The sequence below is a fragment of the Anolis carolinensis genome, unplaced genomic scaffold (genome assembly GCF_035594765.1).
Source record: "Anolis carolinensis isolate JA03-04 unplaced genomic scaffold, rAnoCar3.1.pri scaffold_15, whole genome shotgun sequence".
Taxonomy (NCBI): domain Eukaryota; kingdom Metazoa; phylum Chordata; class Lepidosauria; order Squamata; family Dactyloidae; genus Anolis; species Anolis carolinensis.
This window is the reverse complement of record NW_026943826.1, coordinates 10,948,813-10,972,072: the sequence shown is the minus strand read 5'-3', so window position 1 is coordinate 10,972,072 and position 23,260 is coordinate 10,948,813. Positions and strand designations below refer to the sequence as shown.

At 43.0% G+C, this 23,260-nt stretch overlaps 2 protein-coding genes across 2 annotated transcripts; both read right to left on the bottom strand.

Moving 5' to 3' along the window:
- Positions 1-2,983: 2,983 nt before the first annotated feature.
- LOC100561148 (actin-related protein T2) lies at positions 2,984-4,385 on the bottom strand. Its single transcript, XM_003230687.3, has one exon. The coding sequence runs from the start codon at positions 4,236-4,238 to the stop codon at positions 3,096-3,098; it is 1,143 nt and encodes a 380-aa protein (XP_003230735.1). The 5' UTR covers positions 4,239-4,385; the 3' UTR covers positions 2,984-3,095.
- A 6,559-nt stretch (positions 4,386-10,944) lies between these two features.
- On the bottom strand, positions 10,945-12,394 carry LOC134294492 (uncharacterized). Its single transcript, XM_062965789.1, has one exon. The coding sequence runs from the start codon at positions 12,191-12,193 to the stop codon at positions 11,060-11,062; it is 1,134 nt and encodes a 377-aa protein (XP_062821859.1). The 5' UTR covers positions 12,194-12,394; the 3' UTR covers positions 10,945-11,059.
- Positions 12,395-23,260: the final 10,866 nt, after the last annotated feature.

Here is a 23,260-nt window from a genome sequence, read left to right as displayed (position 1 = left end):
CGATCGTTTCTTTCGTGACTTCTGTTTCTTCGGAAGCACGAAAGTCTGCTCAACGTTTTAATTTTTTAAAATTATTATTATTTTCAGAATCGTTGTAAATAGTGCGACGTAAAATTATACACACATTCAGAACCTTTTCCATTGGTGACACATGTTTACATTGTTCCCCCCGCTCAACATGAAGGCCTATTAAATAATAATAATAATAATAATAATAATAATAATAATAATAATAAGTGATTTTGTGATATGAAATCCAGCATATCTATCTTGTTTGCTGTGTCATAATAAAATAATAATAAAACTTTATTTATACCCTGCCACCTTCTCCCCGCGGGGACTCGGGGCGGCTCACAAGGGGCAAGGCCCGACTAACACAATTTACAAAAACAACAGCATAAATATATTGAATAATATACACACACAAAAAATCCTGCTTTCGTGTGCATCCGAACTTGCCTTGGAAAGAGAATGCGTATGTGGCAGGGTGTGCAGGCAGGCAGGTTTGGAGCTCAGCTGCAGGCACACTCCAGGTCTGCTTGCACGCCCTGACACACATGCACTCTCAGAGAGTGTGGTGGGACATGCGTGACAGAGCGTGCAGACAGGCATGCTTGAAGCACACCTGCAACTGAGTGTCTCTTACTCTAGAGTAGTGGTTTATTTATTCATTTATTTACAACACTTCTACTCCGCTTTTCTCACCCGATGGGATTCATGCCAGGGCCTGCAGCCAAGCACCTCTTACTCTAGTGGTTCTCAACTTGGAGTCCCAAGATGTTTTTGGCCTACAATTCCCAGAAATCCCAGCCAGTTTACCAGCTGTTAGGATTTCTAGGAGTTGAAGGCCAAAAGTATCAGGGTGAGAACCACTGCTCTAGAGTAAGAGGCGCTCAGCTGCAGGCACTGACAGGTGTCCCACTTTCTGGGCCTCCTTGCATGCTCCACCACACATGCACTCTCTTTCCAAGGAGAATGCATGTGTAACGGGGCGTGCAAGCAAGCCCGGAAATCACGTGTGCCTGCCATGTCCTACAGCTGAGCGCCTCTTACTCTAGAGTACAAAAAGCAGGTGCCAGGGAAGAAAAATGCAGGCTGGGAATGGGAAGCCAGTGTGCCTGCCGGGGCCTACAGAAGAGCGCCTCTTACTCTAGAGAAATTGGGAAGGTTATTTTTGGTTCTTTCATTTCAGGTCCCGGAAATCGGACCACTGGCTCCCCATACTGGCCTGCATTCTTCTTCCCTGGCACCTGTTTCTCCTCTAGAGTAAGAGGCGCTTGGCTGCAGGCCCTGGAAGTTGTCCCACTTTCCGGGCCTCCTTGCATGCCCCACCAAAACACAATCTCTTTCCAAGGAGAATGCATGTGTAACGGGGCGTGCAAGCAAGCCCGGAAAGCACGTGTGCCTGCCAGGACCTACAGCCGAGCGCCTCTTACTCTAGAGTACAAAAAGCAGGGAAGAAAAATGCAGGCTGGGAATGGGAAGCCAGTGGTCCGATTTCCGGGACGTGAAATGAAAGAACCCCAAATAACCCTCCCAATTTCAAAAGGCTCACAAATACTGATATAATTTGCACTTTCGGCCCAGTATCTTTTGGAGCCAAGCCAAGATTTTATCATTATAGTTTTTTTGTATGTGATTTTATGACCTGTTTTTATTGTTGTTGTTTCGTTTGTTTAAATTTTTATAATTGTGCATTTTTTTGGTCTATTGTTGTGTTTTATATTGCTATTGTTTTTATTCGGGCCTGGCCCCATGTAAGCCGCCCTGAGTCCCCTTTGGGGAGATAGAGGCGGGGTATAAAAATAAAGTTATTATTATTATTATTATTATTATTATTATTATATTATTATTGTTTTATTGCTTTGCTTTTATATTGTTGATGTTCGGGCTTGGCCCCATGTAAGCCGCCCCGAGTCCCTTCGGGGAGATGGGGCGGGGTATAAAAATAAAGTTATTATTATTATTATTATTATTATTATTATTATTATTATTATTATTATTATATTATTGTTTTATTGCTTTGTTTTTATATTGTTGATGTTCGGGCTTGGCCCCATGTAAGCCGCCCCAAGTCCCTTCGGGGAGATGGGGTGGGGTATAAAAATAAAGTTATTATTATTATTATTATTATTATTATTATTATTATATTATTGTTTTATTGCTTTGTTTTTATATTGTTGATGTTTGGGCTTGGCCCCATGTAAGCCGCCCCGAGTCCCTTCGGGGAGATGGGGCGGGGTATAAAAATAAAGTTATTATTATTATTATTATTATTATTATTATATTATTGTTTTATTGCTTTGTTTTTATATTGTTGATGTTTGGGCTTGGCCCCATGTAAGCCGCCCCGAGTCCCTTCGGGGAGATGGGGTGGGGTATAAAAATAAAGTTATTATTATTATTATTATTATTATTATTATATTATTGTTTTATTGCTTTGTTTTTATATTGTTGATGTTCGGGCTTGGCCCCATGTAAGCCGCCCCGAGTCCCTTCGGGGAGATGGGGCGGGGTATAAAAATAAAGTTATTATTATTATTATTATTATTATTATTATTATTATTATTATTATATTGTTTTATTGCTTTGTTTTTATATTGTTGATGTTCGGGCTTGGCCCCATGTAAGCCGCCCCGAGTCCCTTCGGGGAGATGGGGCGGGGTATAAAAATAATATTATATTATTATTATTATTATTATTATTATTATTATATTATTATTATTATTGTTTTATTGCTTTGTTTTTATATTGTTGATGTTTGGGCTTGGCCCCATGTAAGCCGCCCCGAGTCCCTTCGGGGAGATGGGGCGGGGTATAAAATAAAATTATTATATTATTATTATTATTAAAAAACAGATCGGAGCCTCCAACGAAAGCTGGGACACGAAATGGAACAAGGTTTCCCTCGAATGCACATGCCTAATTGCTAAGGTGTGTTGCTACAACCACGACGTAGTTGGCCAAGGAAATGCACGACAAATCCCACGTAAAAGCATTTTTATTTCACCCTTTCAAAGAGGCAAACGTATCATTTTCGAACTACCTCTAAGCTCTTACTTCTCGTCAATTCTTCTCCTGTCCCCGAATCCTCTTCAAAAGCACCGCCTGTGCACGATGTTGGGCCCGAATTCTCTGTAGTCGGCGGCGGTGACCCACATCTGCTTAAAGGTGCTCAGCGACGTCACGATGGAGGCCCCGATCCACGTGGAGAACCACCGATCCGGTGGGGCGATGACCTTGATGGGGACGCCTTGGGGCACTTGCGTCTCGAGCCCTTTGAAGACCCTCTCGTCCAACCCGGGAAACAGCGAGGAGCCTCCGGCGAGCAAGACGTTCCCGTAGAGCGCGTTTCGGACGCTGGGGTCGCACTTCTTGATGCTCTTGGCGATCATTTTGTGGATCCCGTACCCGCCTCGGTTGACGTTGCTGGGCGTGAAAAGGATCTCCGGCGCGAGGAAGAGCGGCTCGTCGATTTTGATCCGGTTCCCGTCCGGGAGCTGGTACTCCTTGACGGAGGCCTCCGAACGTCCGAATGCATCCGGAGCCACGAAACACAACTTCACTTTGATGTCTTCCACAATGTTGTGGCCTTCTGGGAAAATCCTGAAGTAGTGTCTCTTGTCGAGAAGCAGGTTTCGGAGGAATTCGGTGATATCCCGACCACCGATGTCTAGCCTGGTGACAGCGTGGGGTAAACAATATCCCTCGTAGACGGGTACCACGTGAGTTGCCCCAAAGCCGCTGTCCATGACGATCCCGGTGTAACGTGCGGACGCGTAGAGAGACAATATGGCCGCGATAGAGAGGTAAAAAGCCGGGACTTTGAAGTGTTCGAACATCACTTGAGTAATTTTGGCTCTATCCTCCTTTGGGTTCAGCGGAGACTCAGTCATCAACACCGGCCTCTCGAAGGCTTTGATTCCTAAACCTTTGTCGTAGATGTGCTTCCAGACCTGCTCCATATCGTCCCACGACATAATGATGCCGTTCTCGATGGGGTATCGCAACGAGAGAGTCTCTCGCCGGTCTTGAGCCTCGTTCCCGACGTAACATTCTCTCTCTCTGGCTCGGGAAAGCGACAACTTGCTCTTGGGGCAGCCGACGATGGAGGCGATGACGTGCCGCGGACCGACCTCTCCCGAGACCCCGGCCTTGCACAGCCCGGAGCCGTTGTCGATGATGACCGCCGGCACGCTGAAGACCCTGGTCTTGAATCCGTCCCGTTGGTGAACCATTTCAAACCACCACCGAAAACAGCACGGAACCGAAACGAGAGTCTTGAAAATTCAAGAGCATGTCTTCCGACATCTTACTTTCATCCTCAACCTGGTCCTGCAACACGAATGGTATCAGCCTCTCACCTGAGGCACCCAGAAACTCATGTCCGTACTTCACAATGGGTGAGGTTGCTCAATGGGCAATTGTTTTGTGCGATCTCTAGGAAACCAGAAAGTTCAGGATGCAACGCTGTCTTGGTCAAGCAAGTGTGAATCTCTAGTAGAGTTTGAGGAGTAATGATAAAGGGTGGTGGATGTTGTAGTCCACCCATATCCAGAGAACCTTGTGAATCCCACCAACAAAGGCTCTGGACTTTCCATGTTCAACAAAAAAAATACTAGTAGAGTTTGAGGAGTAATGATAAAGGGTGGTGGATGTTGTAGTCCACCCATATCCAGAGAACCTTGTGAATCCCACCAACAAAGGCTCTGGACTTTCTATGATTCAACAAAAAAATACTAATAGAGTTTGAGGAGTGATGGTAGGTGTTGTAGCAACGCGTGGCTGGGCACAGCTAGTATATATATAATATATATATTAGGCATGTGCACAGTATTCGTTGTGTTTGTTTCATTCGTCTATTCGTTTAGTACCGTGACATTTTCTGACGAAACGAAAGCCAACACGAAAGAGAAAGCTGCACGGTCACAATGCTTGCTTTCATTTAAATTAATTAATATTAATTAATTAATATTAATATTAATAACAATAGTTCCTCTCGGACCCTAAGCTGAGTCTGAGAGAGGGCTACTTCTCCATGACATCTGATGTGCATCTGGACCAAGCGAACCTTTCATTATTCAAGTGTTTGAGGTGGGTGGACTACGAGAACCTTGTGAATCCCACCAACGAAGGCTCTGGACTTTCCATGATTCAACAAAAAAATACTAGTAGAGTTTGAGGAGTAATGATAAAGGGTGATGGGTGTTGTAGTCCACCCATATCCAGAGAACCTTGTGAATCCCACCAACGATGGATCTGGACTTTCCATGATTCAACAAAAAAATACTAATAGAGTTTGAGGAGTGATGATAAAGGGTGATGGGTGTTGTAGTCCACCCATATCCAGAGAACCTTGTGAATCCCACCAACGATGGATCTGGACTTTTCATGTTCAACAAAAAAATACTAGTAGAGTTTGAGGAGTGATGATAAAGGGTGATGGGTGTTGTAGTCCACCCATATCCAGAGAACCTTGTGAATCCCACCAACGATGGATCTGGACTTTCCATGTTCAACAAAAAAAATACTAGTAGAGTTTGAGGAGTGATGATAAAGGGTGATGGGTGTTGTAGTCCACCCATATCCAGAGAACCTTGTGAATCCCACCAACGATGGATCTGGACTTTCCATGTTCAACAAAAAAAATACTAGTAGAGTTTGAGGAGTGATGATAAAGGGTGATGGGTGTTGTAGTCCACCCATATCCAGAGAACCTTGTGAATCCCACCAACGAAGGCTCTGGACTTTCCATGTTCAACAAAAAAATACTAGTAGAGTTTGAGGAGTGATGATAAAGGGTGATGGGTGTTGTAGTCCACCCATATCCAGAGAACCTTGTGAATCCCACCAACGATGGATCTGGACTTTCCATGATTCAACAAAAAAATACTAGTAGAGTTTGAGGAGTGATGATAAAGGGTGATGGGTGTTGTAGTCCACCCATATCCAGAGAACCTTGTGAATCCCACCAACGATGGATCTGGACCTTCCATGATTCAACAAAAAAATACTAGTAGAGTTTGAGGAGTGATGATAAAGGGTGATGGGTGTTGTAGTCCACCCATATCCAGAGAACCTTGTGAATCCCACCAACGATGGATCTGGACTTTCCATGATTCAACAAAAAAATACTAGTAGAGTTTGAGGAGTGATGATAAAGGGTGATGGGTGTTGTAGTCCACCCATATCCAGAGAACCTTGTGAATCCCACCAACGATGGATCTGGACTTTCCATGTTCAACAAAAAAATACTAGTAGAGTTTGAGGAGTGATGATAAAGGGTGATGGGTGTTGTAGTCCACCCATATCCAGAGAACCTTGTGAATCCCACCAACGATGGATCTGGACTTTCCATGATTCGACAAAAAAATACTAGTAGAGTTTGAGGAGTGATGATAAAGGGTGATGGGTGTTGTAGTCCACCCATATCCAGAGAACCTTGTGAATCCCACCAACGAAGGCTCTGGACTTTCCATGTTCAACAACAAAAATACTAGTAGAGTTTGAGGAGTGATGATAAAGGGTGATGGGTGTTGTAGTCCACCCATATCCAGAGAACCTTGTGAATCCCACCAACGATGGATCTGGACTTTCCATGATTCAACAAAAAAATACTAGTAGAGTTTGAGGAGTGATGATAAAGGGTGATGGGTGTTGTAGTCCACCCATATCCAGAGAACCTTGTGAATCCCACCAACGATGGATCTGGACTTTCCATGATTCAACAAAAAAATACTAGTAGAGTTTGAGGAGTGATGATAAAGGGTGATGGGTGTTGTAGTCCACCCATATCCAGAGAACCTTGTGAATCCCACCAACGATGGATCTGGACTTTCCATGATTCAACAAAAAAATACTAGTAGAGTTTGAGGAGTGATGATAAAGGGTGATGGGTGTTGTAGTCCACCCATATCCAGAGAACCTTGTGAATCCCACCAACGATGGATCTGGACTTTCCATGATTCAACAAAAAAATACTAGTAGAGTTTGAGGAGTGATGATAAAGGGTGATGGGTGTTGTAGTCCACCCATATCCAGAGAACCTTGTGAATCCCACCAACGATGGATCTGGACTTTCCATGTTCAACAAAAAAATACTAGTAGAGTTTGAGGAGTGATGATAAAGGGTGATGGGTGTTGTAGTCCACCCATATCCAGAGAACCTTGTGAATCCCACCAACGATGGATCTGGACTTTCCATGTTCAACAAAAAAAATACTAGTAGAGTTTGAGGAGTGATGATAAAGGGTGATGGGTGTTGTAGTCCACCCATATCCAGAGAACCTTGTGAATCCCACCAACGAAGGCTCTGGACTTTCCATGTTCAACAAAAAAAATACTAGTAGAGTTTGAGGAGTGATGATAAAGGGTGATGGGTGTTGTAGTCCACCCATATCCAGAGAACCTTGTGAATCCCACCAACGATGGATCTGGACCTTCCATGATTCAACAAAAAAATACTAGTAGAGTTTGAGGAGTGATGATAAAGGGTGATGGGTGTTGTAGTCCACCCATATCCAGAGAACCTTGTGAATCCCACCAACGATGGATCTGGACCTTCCATGATTCAACAAAAAAATACTAGTAGAGTTTGAGGAGTGATGATAAAGGGTGATGGGTGTTGTAGTCCACCCATATCCAGAGAACCTTGTGAATCCCACCAACGAAGGCTCTGGACTTTCCATGATTCGACAAAAAAATACTAGTAGAGTTTGAGGAGTGATGATAAAGGGTGATGGGTGTTGTAGTCCACCCATATCCAGAGAACCTTGTGAATCCCACCAACGATGGATCTGGACTTTCCATGTTCCGACAAAAAAATACTAGTAGAGTTTGAGGAGTGATGATAAAGGGTGATGGGTGTTGTAGTCCACCCATATCCAGAGAACCTTGTGAATCCCACCAACGAAGGCTCTGGACTTTCCATGTTCAACAAAAAAAATACTAGTAGAGTTTGAGGAGTGATGATAAAGGGTGATGGGTGTTGTAGTCCACCCGCATCAAGAGAACCTTGTGAATCCCACCAACGATGGATCTGGACTTTCCATGATTCAACAAAAAAATACTAGTAGAGTTTGAGGAGTGATGATAAAGGGTGATGGGTGTTGTAGTCCACCCATATCCAGAGGACCTTGTGAATCCCACCAACGATGGATCTGGACTTTCCATGATTCAACAAAAAAAATACTAGTAGAGTTTGAGGAGTGATGATAAAGGGTGATGGGTGTTGTAGTCCACCCATATCCAGAGAACCTTGTGAATCCCACCAACGATGGATCTGGACCTTCCATGATTCAACAAAAAAATACTAGTAGAGTTTGAGGAGTGATGATAAAGGGTGATGGGTGTTGTAGTCCACCCATATCCAGAGAACCTTGTGAATCCCACCAACGAAGGCTCTGGACTTTCCATGTTCAACAAAAAAAATACTAGTAGAGTTTGAGGAGTGATGATAAAGGGTGATGGGTGTTGCAGTCCAAGAAAGTTCAAGATGCAACGCTGTCTTGGTCAGGCAAGTGTGAAGCTGTTGAATGAAAAGCCATCTCAAATCGCATCGTTGTCTTCCGTTTTATAATGAAAGAGACGAACATGGATATCACTTCTCATGTGGTTTTGAAACAACTACACATCAAGAACAACTGGGTACCCGAAAGTGTGCAAAGTAAGGAGCTACGAGGGTTGAATGAAAAGTCATGCCTCCGCCTTCGCTACTTGGGTTTGGATGGGAATGTTTTAATAAATCAAACGCAGAAATAATCCTTAGAATGTGCTCTTTAACGACCACTATTCCATTGGATACATTTCTGCCAACGATGAACCAGTTTTCTGAAGCCGTCATGGAAGAAGTCGACACTCGGTTTCCACAACCGGCGTCTCGCAGATCTTCCGAGAGCCAAGCAAAGCAATAATGTGACCCACACGTTCTTGTGAAAAGCCGATTATGCTTGAAATTTCTCTCTGAAATTACGCCTCTTCCAGCACCTTGAAGGCGACGACAATTGGGATAATCCACCCCTTCCTGATGATTTCGACATATTAACTAGCACTTTTGGCCCAGGTTTCTCCAGATTTTACCTAAGACTTTATCTTTTAACTATACGTGCATTTTAAATTTTATAATTCAAGGTTTTATAGAGTCTAATTAGAGTTTTAATTGATATGGTACTGTTTTATTGTTCATTAATATGTCGTTATTTTATTGAATGTATTTTGGGCAATGTAATTTGCCGACTGTTGTAAGCCGCCCTGAGTCCCTCCGGGTGAGAAGGGCGGGGTAGAAATGATGTAAATAAAATAAAATAAAATAATAAATAATATTGTCCTTGTTATGTGATTTTTTATGACTTGTTTTTATTGTTATTTGATCTGTTTTATTGCTCGGTTTCATTGTTGTTGACTGGGCTTGGCCCCATGTAAGCCACCCCAAGTCCCTTCCGGGGAGATGGGGCAGGGTATAAAAATAAAATTATTATTATTATTATTATTATTATTATTATTATTATTATTATTATTATATTTTAATAAATCAAACGCAGAAATAATCCTTAGAATATGCTCTTTAACGACCACTATTCACTTTCCCACATCATCACTAGACCATTGGATACATTTCTGCCAACAATGAACAAGTTTTCTGAAACTGTCACGGAAGAAGTCGACACTCGGTTTCCGCAGGACCCAACAATGCACAGGACTCACATCAACACAGTCCCCATAATAATAATGGGAAGTGTTCGACTTGTGATTTTGTGATACGAAATCCAGCATATCTGTCTTGTTTGCTGTGTCATACAATAATAATAATAATAATAATAATAATAATAATAATAATAATAATAATAATAATAATGATGATGATGATGATGATGGGAAGTATTCGACTTGTGATTTTGTGATACGAAATCCAGCATATCTATCTTGTTTGCTGTGTCATATAATAATAATAATAATAATAATAATAATAATAATAATAATAATACATCAAGATATATCTATCTTGTTTGCTGTGTCATACAATAATAATAATAATAATAATAATAATAATAATAATAATAATAATAATAAAAATACATCACACAGTCCTAGACACTTGGGAAGTGTTTGACTTGTGGTTTTGTGATATGAAATCCAGCATATCTATCTTGTTTGCTGTGTCATACAATAATAATAATAATAATAATAATAATAATAATAATAACAATAATAATATGTAAAGCAAAGTGAAGAACCTGCTTTGATTGAAGTCATAAATCAGAAACTCCTCAAAAAATCAGTACAAGAAAACCGCACTACAAACTAGAGCTGACAGCTGGCACAACATCACACAGTCCTAGACACTTGGGAAGTGTTTGACTTGTGGTTTTGTGATATGAAATCCAGCATATCTATCTTGTTTGCTGTGACATACAATAATAATAATAATAATAATAATAATAATAATAATAATAATAATAATAACAATAATAATATGTAAAGCAAAGTGAAGAACCTGCTTTGATTGAAGTCATAAATCAGAAACTCCTCAAAAAATCAGTACAAGAAAACCGCACTACAAACTAGAGCTGACAGCTTGCACAATATCACACAGTCCTAGACACTTGGGAAGTGTTCAACTTGTGATTTTGTGATATGAAATCCAGCATATCTATCTTGTTTGCTGTGTCATACAATAATAATAATAATAATAATAATAATAATAATAATAACAATAATATGTAAAGCACAGTGAAGAACCTGCTTTGATTGAAGTCATAAATCAGAAACTCCTCAAAAAATCAGTACAAGAAAACCGCACTACAAACTAGAGCTGACAGCTGGCCTAGACACTTGGGAAGTGTTCGACTTGTGATTTTGTGATATGAAATCCAGCATATATCTTGTTTGCTGTGTCACACAATAATAATAATAATAATCATAATAATAATAATAAATTGCAATCGGTGTTGCTCAAATTATTTATTTCCTTGTGCATTCTGACTAGCAGTAACGTCCAAAACTATGAAATCGTCCATATATACAAACACGTTATGTGAGCCATAGGTTCAAATGCGGACTCTCAGAAACACTTCCGATGGACCACCCCGGGGCCAAAATCTTTGTAATCGCCGAGCGTGACCCACATGAACTGGAAGGCTTTCAAGCAGGCCAGAATCGAGGCCCCGATCCAGGTGCAGTACTTCCTCTCCGGCGGGGCGATGATCCGGACCGCGATCCCAATGGGGACTTGGAGCTGCATCTCCTGCAAGACGCGTTCGTCCAGCCCGGAAAACAAGGTGGACCCGCCCGAGAGGAGGATATTTCCGTACAGGTCTCTCCGCACGTCGATGTCGCACTTCATGATGCTGTTGAAGATCATGCGGTGTATGCCGGGGGCGTCGATGCCGATGTCCGGGGGAGCGAAGAGGGCTTCCGGGGCCCGGAACAACTGGTTGCCGATCCGGATGACGTTCCCGTCAGGAAGTTTATAGTCCCTCAGAAGATACTCTGGCTTTGCTCGGAGCTCCTGGGACGGATCCAGAGCCACGTAGCAGAGCTTCTCCTTGATGTCCCTCACGATTTCTCTCTCCGCCGTGCTGACGAAAGAGTAGCCACTCTCCAGAAGGAGCTTCATGAAGTACTCGGTGACGTCCCGCCCGGCGATGTCCAACCGGGCCACCGCGTGAGGCAAGCAGTAGCCGTTGTAGATCGGGACGGTGTGTGTGACGCCGTCGCCGCTGTCCAAGACAATGCCGGTGGTGCGGGCGGAGGCGTAGAGCGCCAGGGTGGCCTGGACGGCCACGTACAACGCCGGCACGTTGAAATGCTCGAACATGATCTCCGTCATCTTCTCCCGGTTCTGGAGAGGGTTCAGAGGAGCTTCCGTCAGCAGCACCGGACGGTCACTTGAGGAGACCCTCAACTCGCACTCGTAGACGTGCCTCCAGATCCGTTCCATGTCATCCCACGAGGTCACGATGCCGTGGTTGATGGGATAGTTCAATGACAAGACTCCTCTTTTGGACTGAGCGGCTTCTCCGACGTAGAACTCCTTCTGGCCCGCTCCCAACATGGTGGCCTTGGCTTTGGAGCGGCCCACGATGGAGGTGATGACGGACCGTGGGGCGTTGTCGCCCGCCATCCCGGCCTTGCATAGCCCAGACCCGTTGTCGAAAATGACCGCGGGGAGGTCGAAACCTTTGGGGTCGGACATTCTTTCAACAGTGTCCTTCTCACTGGTATATAGGTGGGATCGTCCACGGAACGGAATCCTCTAGAAGGAAGGCTCTAGAGTGGTGATGTCATATACAACAGAAGCATGGCCGACGCAGGCATGAACGTGGAGAGAAAGTAATATAGCATGAACTGAAAGACGATTCCAGGTGTCCAAGGCAACCATGATTAGATAATGGAGCTCACCTCAAGACATACAGAAGACAAGAAGAAGGATGACATGGTTGAAGTCTTGGTTTTAGGTCTGTTCCTGGGGTTATTTGGGGCTCTGATTCAGAAAAAGCAGAGACTATTTGACCTCAAATGTGTGTAGACCAGGCATGGGCAAACTTCGGCCCTCCAGGTGTTTTGGACTCCAATTCCCACAATTGGATAGACTACATCAGCTCTAGTTTATCAAAAGAAACTACATCAGTTTCTTTGGCTACACTACATCTAGTACAATTGGATAGACTACATCAGCTCTAGTTTCTTTGGATAGACTACATCAGTTTCTTTGGATAGACTACATCTAGTACAATTGAATAGACTACATCAGACCTAGTTTCTCTAGATAGACTACATCTAGTACAATTGGATAGACTACATCTAGTACAATTATATAGACTACATCAGCTCATGTTTCTTTGGATAGACTACATCTAGTACAGTTGGATAGACTACATCTAGTACAATTATATAGACTACATCAGCTCTAGTTTCTTTGGATAGACTGCACCAGTTTCTTTGGATAGACTACGACTAGTACAATTGGATAGACTACATCAGCTCTAGTTTCTTTTGATAGACTACATCAGTTTCTTTGGCTACACTACATCTAGTACAATTGGATAGACTACATCAGCTCTAGTTTCTTTGGATAGACTAGATCAGTTTCTTTGGATAGACTACATCTAGTACAATTATATAGACTACATCAGCTCTAGTTTCTTTGGATAGACTATGTCTAATACAATTGGATAGACTACATCTAGTACAATTGGATAGACTACATCAGCCCTAGTTTCTCTGGATAGACTACGTCTAGTACAATTGGATAGACTACATCAGCTCTAGTTTCTTTGGATAGACTACATCTAATACAATTATATAGACTACATCAGCTCTAGTTTCTTTGGATAGACTACATCAGTTTCTTTGGATATACTACGTCTAGTACAATTGGATAGACTACATTCGTTTCTTTGGATAGACTATGTCTAGTACAATTGGATAGAATACATCAGCTCTATTTTCTTTGGATAGACTACATCTAATACAATTATATAGACTACATCAGCTCTAGTTTCTTTGGATAGACTACATCAGTTTCTTTGGATAGACTACGTCTAGTACAATTGGATAGACTACATTCGTTTCTTTGGATAGACTACATCTAGTACAATTGAATAGACTACATCAGCTAGACAATTGAATAGACAATTGAATAGACTACAAAGATGTAGTCTATCTTTGGATAGACTTCATCTAGTACAATTGGATAGACTACATCAGCTCTAGTTTCTTTGGATAGACTACATCAGTTTCTTTGGCTAGACTACGTCTAGTACAATTGGATAGACTACATCAGCTCTAGTTTCTCAGATGTGGTTATCCTGGTTTTCTATGCACGAGCAGATGGCAACTGGTAGATATTAGATGGCATATGTTTTGTATCTCAAAACGTAGAGCTGTGTCAATCTGGGATTCGAGACTTTGCACTTTAACAACACAACCGTTCAATGCTAAGGCTTCCCCGTCTGCGCAGGGTTCCATACTTCGCACTTTAACAACACAACCGTTCAATGCTAAGGCTTCTCCGTCTGCACAGGGTTCCATACTTCGCGCTTTAACAACACAACCGTTCAATGCTAAGGCTTCCCCATCTGCACAGGGTTCCATACTTCGCGCTTTAACAACACAACCGTTCAATGCTAAGGCTTCCCCGTCTGCGCAGGGTTCCATACTTCGCACTTTAACAACACAACCGTTCAATGCTAAGGCTTCTCCGTCTGCGCAGGGTTCCATACTTCGCACTTAACAACACAACCGTTCAATGCTAAGGCTTCTCCGTCTGCGCAGGGTTCCATACTTCGCACTTAACAACACAACCGTTCAATGCTAAGGCTTCTCCGTCTGCGCAGGGTTCCATACTTCGCACTTAACAACACAACCGTTCAATGCTAAGGCTTCTCTGTCTGCACAGGGTTCCATACTTGGCACTTTAACAACACAACCGTTCAATGCTAAGGCTTCCCGGTCTGCGCAGGGTTCCATACTTCGCACTTAACAACACAACCGTTCAATGCTAAGGCTTCTCCGTCTGCGCAGGGTTCCATACTTCGCACTTAACAACACAACCGTTCAATGCTAAGGCTTCTCCGTCTGCGCAGGGTTCCATACTTCGCACTTAACAACACAACCGTTCAATGCTAAGACTTCCCCGTCTGCACAGGGTTCCATACTTCGCACTTTAACAACACAACCGTTCAATGCTAAGGCTTCCCCGTCTGCGCAGGGTTCCATACTTCGCACTTAACAACACAACCGTTCAATGCTAAGGCTTCCCCGTCTGCACAGGGTTCCATACTTCGCACTTTAACAACACAACCGTTCAATGCTAAGGCTTCTCCGTCTGCGCAGGGTTCCGTACTTTGCACTTCTCCACAAACAGTGAAGTTTTGCCTGGACAACTCTTCATCTCAGGTTTCAACGTGCCTCCTTATCTAGGATCTCTGGGCTGCGGAGATCTGCTTCTGTTTCGGAGCCACTTTTAATTGGACGGTGGCACCTTGGCCACGCTGGCTCGTTAAGTTTAATGCAAGCTACCTTTGCTTTGAAGCCGCGCATAACCTAAGGCGACCGAGAGGCGCAATTAAAGCATAACGGGCCACCGTTAACTGCATACTCACAGGTGACTTATTAAAACCAATCTATAGGCTTCCTCGCCCTGGTTTACATTTCGCAGTCACACTTGATAGCTTCCCAAAGTCCGCTCGGAGATGAACTTTGACAGCACAACCTCTCATCCACGCCTCTACGTTCATGCAACAAAAAGAAAAGAAAAATTAAAACCTAGCCACAGCAACGCGTGGCCGGGCACAGCTAGTAATATTATATAATAATAATAATAATATATTATTATATCAATAATATTATAATACCTTTATTTTTGAGCCCTGGTGGCAAAGTGTGTCAAAGCGCTGAGCTGCTGAACTTGCAGACCGAAAGGTCCCAGGTTCAAATCCGGCGAGCGGAGTGAGCTCCCGCTGTTAGCTCCAGCTTCTGCCAACCTAGCAGTTCGAAAACATGCCAATGTGAGTAGATCAATAGGTACTGCTCCGGCGGGAAGGTAACGGAGCTCCATGCAGTCATGACTTTGTGAGTAGATCAATAGGTACTGCCTATTGTGAGTAGATCAATAGGTACTGCTCCGGTGGGAAGGTAACGGAGCTCCATGCAGTCATGACCTTGTGAGTAGATCAATAGGTACTGCCTATTGTGAGTAGATCAATAGGTACTGCTCCAGTGGGAAGGTAACGGAGCTCCATGCAGTCATGACTTTGTGAGTAGATCAATAGGTACTGCCTATTGTGAGATCAATAGGTACTGCTCCGGTGGGAAGGTAACGGCGCTCCATGCAGTCATGACCTTGTGAGTAGATCAATAGGTACTGCCTATTGTGAGTGGATCAATAGGTACTGCTCCGGCGGGAAGGTAACGGAGCTCCATGCAGTCATGACCTTGTGAGTAGATCAATAGGTACTGCTTCAGTGGGAAGGTAACGGCGCTCCATGCAATCATGACCTTGTGAGTAGATCAATAGGTACTGCCTATTGTGAGTAGATCAATAGGTACTGCTCCGGTGGGAAGGTAATGGAGCTCCATGCAGTCATGACCTTGTGAGTAGATCAATAGGTACTGCTCCGGTGGGAAGGTAACGGCGCTCCATGCAGTCATGACCTTGTGAGTAGATCAATAGGTACTGCCTATTGTGAGTAGATCAATAGGTACTGCTCTGGCGGGAAGGTAATGGTGCTCCATGCAGTCATGACCTTGGAGGTGTCTACGGACAACGCCGTCTCTTTGGCTTAGAAATGGAGATGAGCACCAACCCCCAGAGTGTGAGTAGATCAATAGGTACTGCTCCGACGGGAAGGTAACGGCGCTCCGTGCCGTCATGCCAGTGGCCACATGATCTTGGAGACGTCTACGGACAACGCCGGCTCTTCGGCTTAGAAATGGAGATGAGCATCATCCCCCAGAGTCGTACTCGAGCCGACTTATTGTTATGGGAAACCTTTCCTTTCTGAGACAAAGCAAGCAAAGCGATGGAGGAGCCGCGGGGAGAAAATTCTTAAATTAAAACGAACTCAGATAAAAATATAACTCGCAATTAAAACAGTATAAAACACACTGTAACCGTATTGTAACTATTTTGATTTGCAAACGAGAAAAGTGTTTGTAAACGAGAAAAGAAAACCTGACTTCGATCTCACCTATGAAGGTGTTTCTGGGTTGCTTTGTGTTTTAAGCACATTTTATGCGCTTCTCCCATTAGTTAGCACAGTTTGAAGGCCCACAGACTCCACTTTGGAACTGATGCTGAGACAAGTCCTAATTAGCCGATGATAATCAGTCTCAAGAGTGTGCCCTAGAGGGTGCTCTTCTCCAAAGAAAGGATCCTTGCTTCTTATCCGAGGCCTCTTATCAGTCCGGCTCAAGGAAGACACAAATAGTGTCCGTACTAAGGAACAATCCAGTCTCGTATTTTCTCCCAAAGTGAAGAGAAGCCACCCGATCCACTAAATATCCTGGCAAGGTTGAACTTGGTTTCTGGGAGTTGTAGTTCACCTACACCCAGAGAGCACCGTGATGGATCCGGACCGAACTCGACACAAATACTCAATATGCCCAAATGTAAACACTAGACATGTCCAAAAAAATCGTTTTGAATCGTTTATCGGAATTATTTCGGATTGTTCTCACTTTTTGATACGCATTCCGAGACATTGTCTCACAACGCAACCAGCAATGTAATTCGAACCATTGTTGGAGCATTCTCTAATTGTCTCTTAATGTTTCGTTAATTCCCCCCCCCCCAATTTTTTTAAAAATATATATATTTTTTTAATTTGTTTCTGCAACCTACCTTGAATGGGAGCTTAGAGCAGCCTAACATGGCTGCCGCTCCCCGGCCAATCAGAAGCTTCCACGATGGATGCAAAGGTGGGGGCTAACGTCCTCTGCGTCCACATGGAAGATTGTCATACAAGCCCGGTGTGTAGCGACTGCGCATGCGCGTCCGCCATTTTAGAAACATTTAGAATCATTACGAATTTTCGAAAATATCTGAAATTTTTGGGTGAAAAAATCGGAAATACTTTCTATATCGAAGCGCCGGCGCCCCCTACTTTAGAAACGAGAATTGAAACATTTTTTCATCGATCGGACATGCCTAGTAAACACTGGTGGAGTTTGGGATTTGTCGTTGGTGACCAACTAAACATACTGGCGAAAGTTGGGAGGAATTGATTTTGATTTTCGGGAGTTGTAGTTCACCTGCGTCCAGAGATACTATGACCCACTCCAACAATGGACTGGGATCAAACCAGGTACAGAAAAGTCCCATGACCAATTGTACGTACTACTGGGATTTGGAGAGATTGACCTTGATTTTCGGGAGTTATAGTTCACTTGTGTCCAGAGATACTATGACCCACTCCAACAATGGACTGGGACCAAACCAGGTACAGAAAAGTCCCATGACCAATTGTACGTACTACTGGGATTTGGAGAGATTGACCTTGATTTTCGGGAGTTGTAGTTCACTTGTGTCCAGAGATACTATGACCCACTCCAACAATGGACTGGGACCAAACCAGGTACAGAAAAGTCCCATGACCAATTGTACGTACTACTGGGATTTGGAGAGATTGACCTTGATTTTCGGGAGTTATAGTTCACTTGTGTCCAGAGATACTATGACCCACTCCAACAATGGACTGGGACCAAACCAGGTACAGAAAAGTCCCATGACCAATTGTACGTACTACTGGGATTTGGAGAGATTGACCTTGATTTTCGGGAGTTGTAGTTCACTTGTGTCCAGAGATACTATGACCCACTCCAACAATGGACTGGGACCAAACCAGGTACAGAAAAGTCCCATGACCAATTGTACGTACTACTGGGATTTGGAGAGATTGACCTTGATTTTCGGGAGTTGTAGTTCACCTGCGTCCAGAGATACTATGACCCACTCCAACAATGGACTGGGATCAAACCAGGTACAGAAAAGTCCCATGACCAATTGTACGTACTACTGGGATTTGGAGAGATTGACCTTGATTTTCGGGAGTTGTAGTTCACCTGCGTCCAGAGATACTATGACCCACTCCAACAATGGACTGGGATCAAACCAGGTACAGAAAAGTCCCATGACCAATTGAACGTACTACTGGGATTTGGAGAGATTGACCTTGATTTTCGGGAGTTGTAGTTCACCTGCGTCCAGAGATACTATGACCCACACCAACAATGGACTGGGATCAAACCAGGTACAGAAAAGTCCCATGACCAATTGAACGTACTACTGGGATTTGGAGAGATTGACCTTGATTTTCGGGAGTTGTAGTTCACCTGCGTCCAGAGATACTATGACCCACACCAACAATGGACCGGGACCAAACCAGGTACAGAAAAATCCCATGACCAATTGAACGTACTACTGGGGTTTGGAGAGATTGACCCGGATATTTGGGAGTTATAGTTCACCTGCGTATAGTTCACATTTGGGAATATTGAGTATTCGTGGTAAGTTTAGTCCAGATCCATCATTGTTTGAGTCCACAGTTCACCATCGTTAGTGGGGTTCAGAATGCGCTTTGATTGTAGGTGGACTATAAATCCCAGCAACTACAACTCCCAAATGTCAAAATTAATCCCCTCCCAACCTGACCAGTATACAAATGCGGCCGTATCGGGTATGTGTGCCGAATGCGGCCTAGTGAATGAAAATACATCCCGCGATATTTCCATTACGATCCATAACAGGAGCAAAATGACCGTTGTGAATATTTACATGACGATCCATAACAGGAGCAAAGTGACAGTTGTGAATATTTACATGACGATCCATAACAGGAGCAAAGTGACAGTTGTGAATATTTACATGACGATCCATAACAGGAGCAAAGTGACAGTTGTGAATATTTTTGTTATGATCCATAACAGGAGCAAAGTGACAGTTGTGTATATTTACGTGACGATCCATAACAGGAGCAAAATGACCATTCTTAATATTTACATGACGATCCATAACAGGAGCAAAGTGGCAGTTGTGAATATTTACATGACGATCCATAACAGGAGCAAAGTTACAGTAGTGAATATTTACATGACGATCCAGAACAGGAGCAAAGTGACAGTTGTGAATATTTTCATGACGATCCATAACAGGAGCAAAGTGACAGTTGTGAATATTTTCATGACGATCCATAACAGGAGCAAAGTGACAGTTGTGAATATTTACATGATGATCCATAACAGGAGCAAAGTGACAGTTGCGAAGTAGCAATGAAAATAATGTTATGGTTGGGAGTCACCACAACATGAGGAACTGTATTAAGGCATCGTGGCACTGGGAAGATTGGGAACCACTGGTTTGAAAGCCAAGGCTCCCCAAAACAAGGAAAGGAGGAAAACGAGCCAGGTATCGTTGTCGTTCACCTGGAATCGGTTAGGAGAACGGTAATGAAACGCAACAAGCCGCGCAGTGCGCCAAGTACAATGGCAACCGTTAGGGCTCCCGGCCCGAAACAATATGTGACAGAGAACGTGGTTCGGAATCAGGTGCTTTCCCTCAAAGCATCGTCCCTGACTGTTTGCATCAGGTTACCCACTTCGGAGTTCTCCTCGTAATAAAAAACGAAGGCGGTCATTAAATACGAATCACGACTCCGGCCCTGGTTTTGATCACCCGGGCGCTGGCTTCGTTGCCGCATCTGTTCCAATTAAAAGTGGGTTTTTCGAGGGTCCTGAGATATTGGTTCTGTTTGGGACGTGAAAAGGGCCATTGTTCCGACGGGGCGCAGTTAAACAGACTCCGCGGTGTCTATTAAACCGGGCTCGCGCCCCAATTAGACCCGAGGAGAGGACTAAGCCGCATACCTCGGTCCCATATGTATTTTTTTTAATAGATTCATAGTCAATGAAAACTGTTAACGTGGACCATGTGTGTCGAAAAGGCTCTCGTTGGCCTCGGACGAAAAGCACGTCGGGATTTAATGGGCACCGAACTTAATTACAGTAAAGGCTCGGGATGCTTTGTTTTTATTTTTTAGAGTTTGTTCAGTGGTCACTTCTCTAAAAATTGCACATCCATGTATCCCAGAACGGCACTTTTTACACGGGAACTAAGCCCACACCAATACTAATTTATTTACAGTATCTAATATATATAAAAGAGTAATGGAATCCTGGCGACCGACAAAACAACAAAACTAAACACCCCACAACCTCGAAAATTGACAGCACAACCCTTCATCCACGCCTCTAGGTTGATACAACAAAAAGAAAAGAAAAATAAAGTCCTAATTAGAGGGAGATGAATAATTGTTTTTATCCAATTGCTGCCAGTTAGAAGGCTAAGCTCTGCCCACTTGGTCTCCAAGCAACCCACTCAGCCCAGGGGACAGGCAAAGTTAGGCCTCACTTAGGCCTCTTCCACACTGCCTATAAAATACAGACACCACCAGACAACGCCACAGCAACGCGTGGCCGGGCACAGCTAGTATATATATAATATATATATTAGGCATGTGCACAGTATTCGTTGCGTATGTTTCATTCGTCTATTCGTTTAGTATCGTGACATTTTCTGACGAAACAAAAGGCGGGACGAAAGAGAAAGCTGCACGGTCACAATGCTTGCTTTCGTTTAAATTAATTAATATTAATTAATTAATATTATTAACAATATTTACTCTCGGACCTTAAGCTGACTCTGAGAGAGGTCTGCTTCCCCGTGACAGCTGATGTGTACGAATGGGAGTTAATAATATTAATATTATTAACAATAGTTCCTCTCGGACCTTAAGCTCAGTCTGAGAGAGGAGTGCTTCCCCATGACATTGGATGTTAATAATAATATTAATATTAATAACAATAGTTACTCTCGGACCTTAAGCTCAGTCTGAGAGAGGAGTGCTTCCCCATGACATTGGATGTTAATGATAATATTAATATTAATAACAATAGTTACTCTCGGACCTTAAGCTCAGTCTGAGAGAGGAGTGCTTCCCCATGACATTGGATGTTAATAATAATATTAATATTAATAACAATAGTTACTCTCGGACCTTAAGCTCAGTCTGAGAGAGGAGTGCTTCCCCATGACATTGGATGTTAATAATAATATTAATATTAATAACAATAGTTACTCTCGGACCTTAAGCTCAGTCTGAGAGAGGAGTGCTTCCCCATGGCATTGGATGTTAATAATAATATTAATATTAATAACAATAGTTACTCTCGGACCTTAAGCTCAGTCTGAGAGAGGAGTGCTTCCCCATGACATTGGATGTTAATAATAATATTAATATTAATAACAATAGTTACTCTCGGACCTTAAGCTGAGTCTGAGAGAGGAGTGCTTCCCCATGACATTGGATGTTAATAATAATATTAATATTAATAACAATAGTTACTCTCGGACCTTAAGCTCAGTCTGAGAGAGGAGTGCTTCCCCATGACATTGGATGTTAATAATAATATTAATATTAATAACAATAGTTACTCTCGGACCTTAAGCTGAGTCTGAGAGAGGAGTGCTTCCCCATGATATTGGATGTTAATAATAATATTAATATTAATAACAACAGTTCCTCTCGGACCCTAAGCTGAGTCTGAGAGAGGTCTGCTTCCCCATGTGTACGAATGGGAGTTAATAATATTAATATTAATAACAATATTTACTCTCGGACCCTAAGCTGAGAGAGGTCTGCCTCCCCATGTGTACGAATGGGAGTTAATAATATTAATATTAATAACAATATTTACTCTCGGACCCTAAGCTGAGAGAGGTCTGCCTCCCCATGTGTACGAATGGGAGTTAATAATATTAATATTAATAACAATATTTACTCTCGGACCCTAAGCTGAGAGAGGTCTGCCTCCCCATGTGTACGAATGGGAGTTAATAATATTAATATTAATAACAATATTTACTCTCGGACCCTAAGCTGAGTCTGAGAGAGGTCTGCCTCCCCATGTGTACAAATGGGAGTTAATAATATTAATATTATTAACAATAGTTCCTCTCGGACCCTAAGCTGGGTCTGAGAGAGGTCTGCCTCCCCATGTGTACAAATGGGAGTTAATAATATTAATATTATTAACAATAGTTCCTCTCGGACCCTAAGCTGGGTCTGAGAGAGGTCTGCCTCCCCATGTGTACAAATGGGAGTTAATAATATTAATATTATTAACAATAGTTCCTCTCGGACCCTAAGCTGGGTCTGAGAGAGGTCTGCCTCCCCATGTGTACAAATGGGAGTTAATAATATTAATATTATTAACAATAGTTCCTCTCGGACCCTAAGCTGGGTCTGAGAGAGGTCTGCCTCCCCATGTGTACAAATGGGAGTTAATAATATTAATATTATTAACAATAGTTCCTCTCGGACCCTAAGCTGGGTCTGAGAGAGGTCTGCCTCCCCATGTGTACAAATGGGAGTTAATAATATTAATATTATTAACAATAGTTCCTCTCGGACCCTAAGCTGGGTCTGAGAGAGGTCTGCCTCCCCATGTGTACAAATGGGAGTTAATAATATTAATATTATTAACAATAGTTCCTCTCGGACCCTAAGCTGGGTCTGAGAGAGGTCTGCCTCCCCATGTGTACAAATGGGAGTTAATAATATTAATATTATTAACAATAGTTCCTCTCGGACCCTAAGCTGGGTCTGAGAGAGGTCTGCCTCCCCATGTGTACAAATGGGAGTTAATAATATTAATATTATTAACAATAGTTCCTCTCGGACCCTAAGCTGGGTCTGAGAGA

Excerpts from the sequence above, each read along its gene's own strand:
- LOC134294492 (XM_062965789.1), bottom strand. The coding sequence starts at position 12,193 with ATGTCCGACCCCAAAGGTTTCGACCTCCCCGCGGTCATTTTCGACAAC.
- LOC100561148 (XM_003230687.3), bottom strand. The coding sequence starts at position 4,238 with ATGGTTCACCAACGGGACGGATTCAAGACCAGGGTCTTCAGCGTGCCG.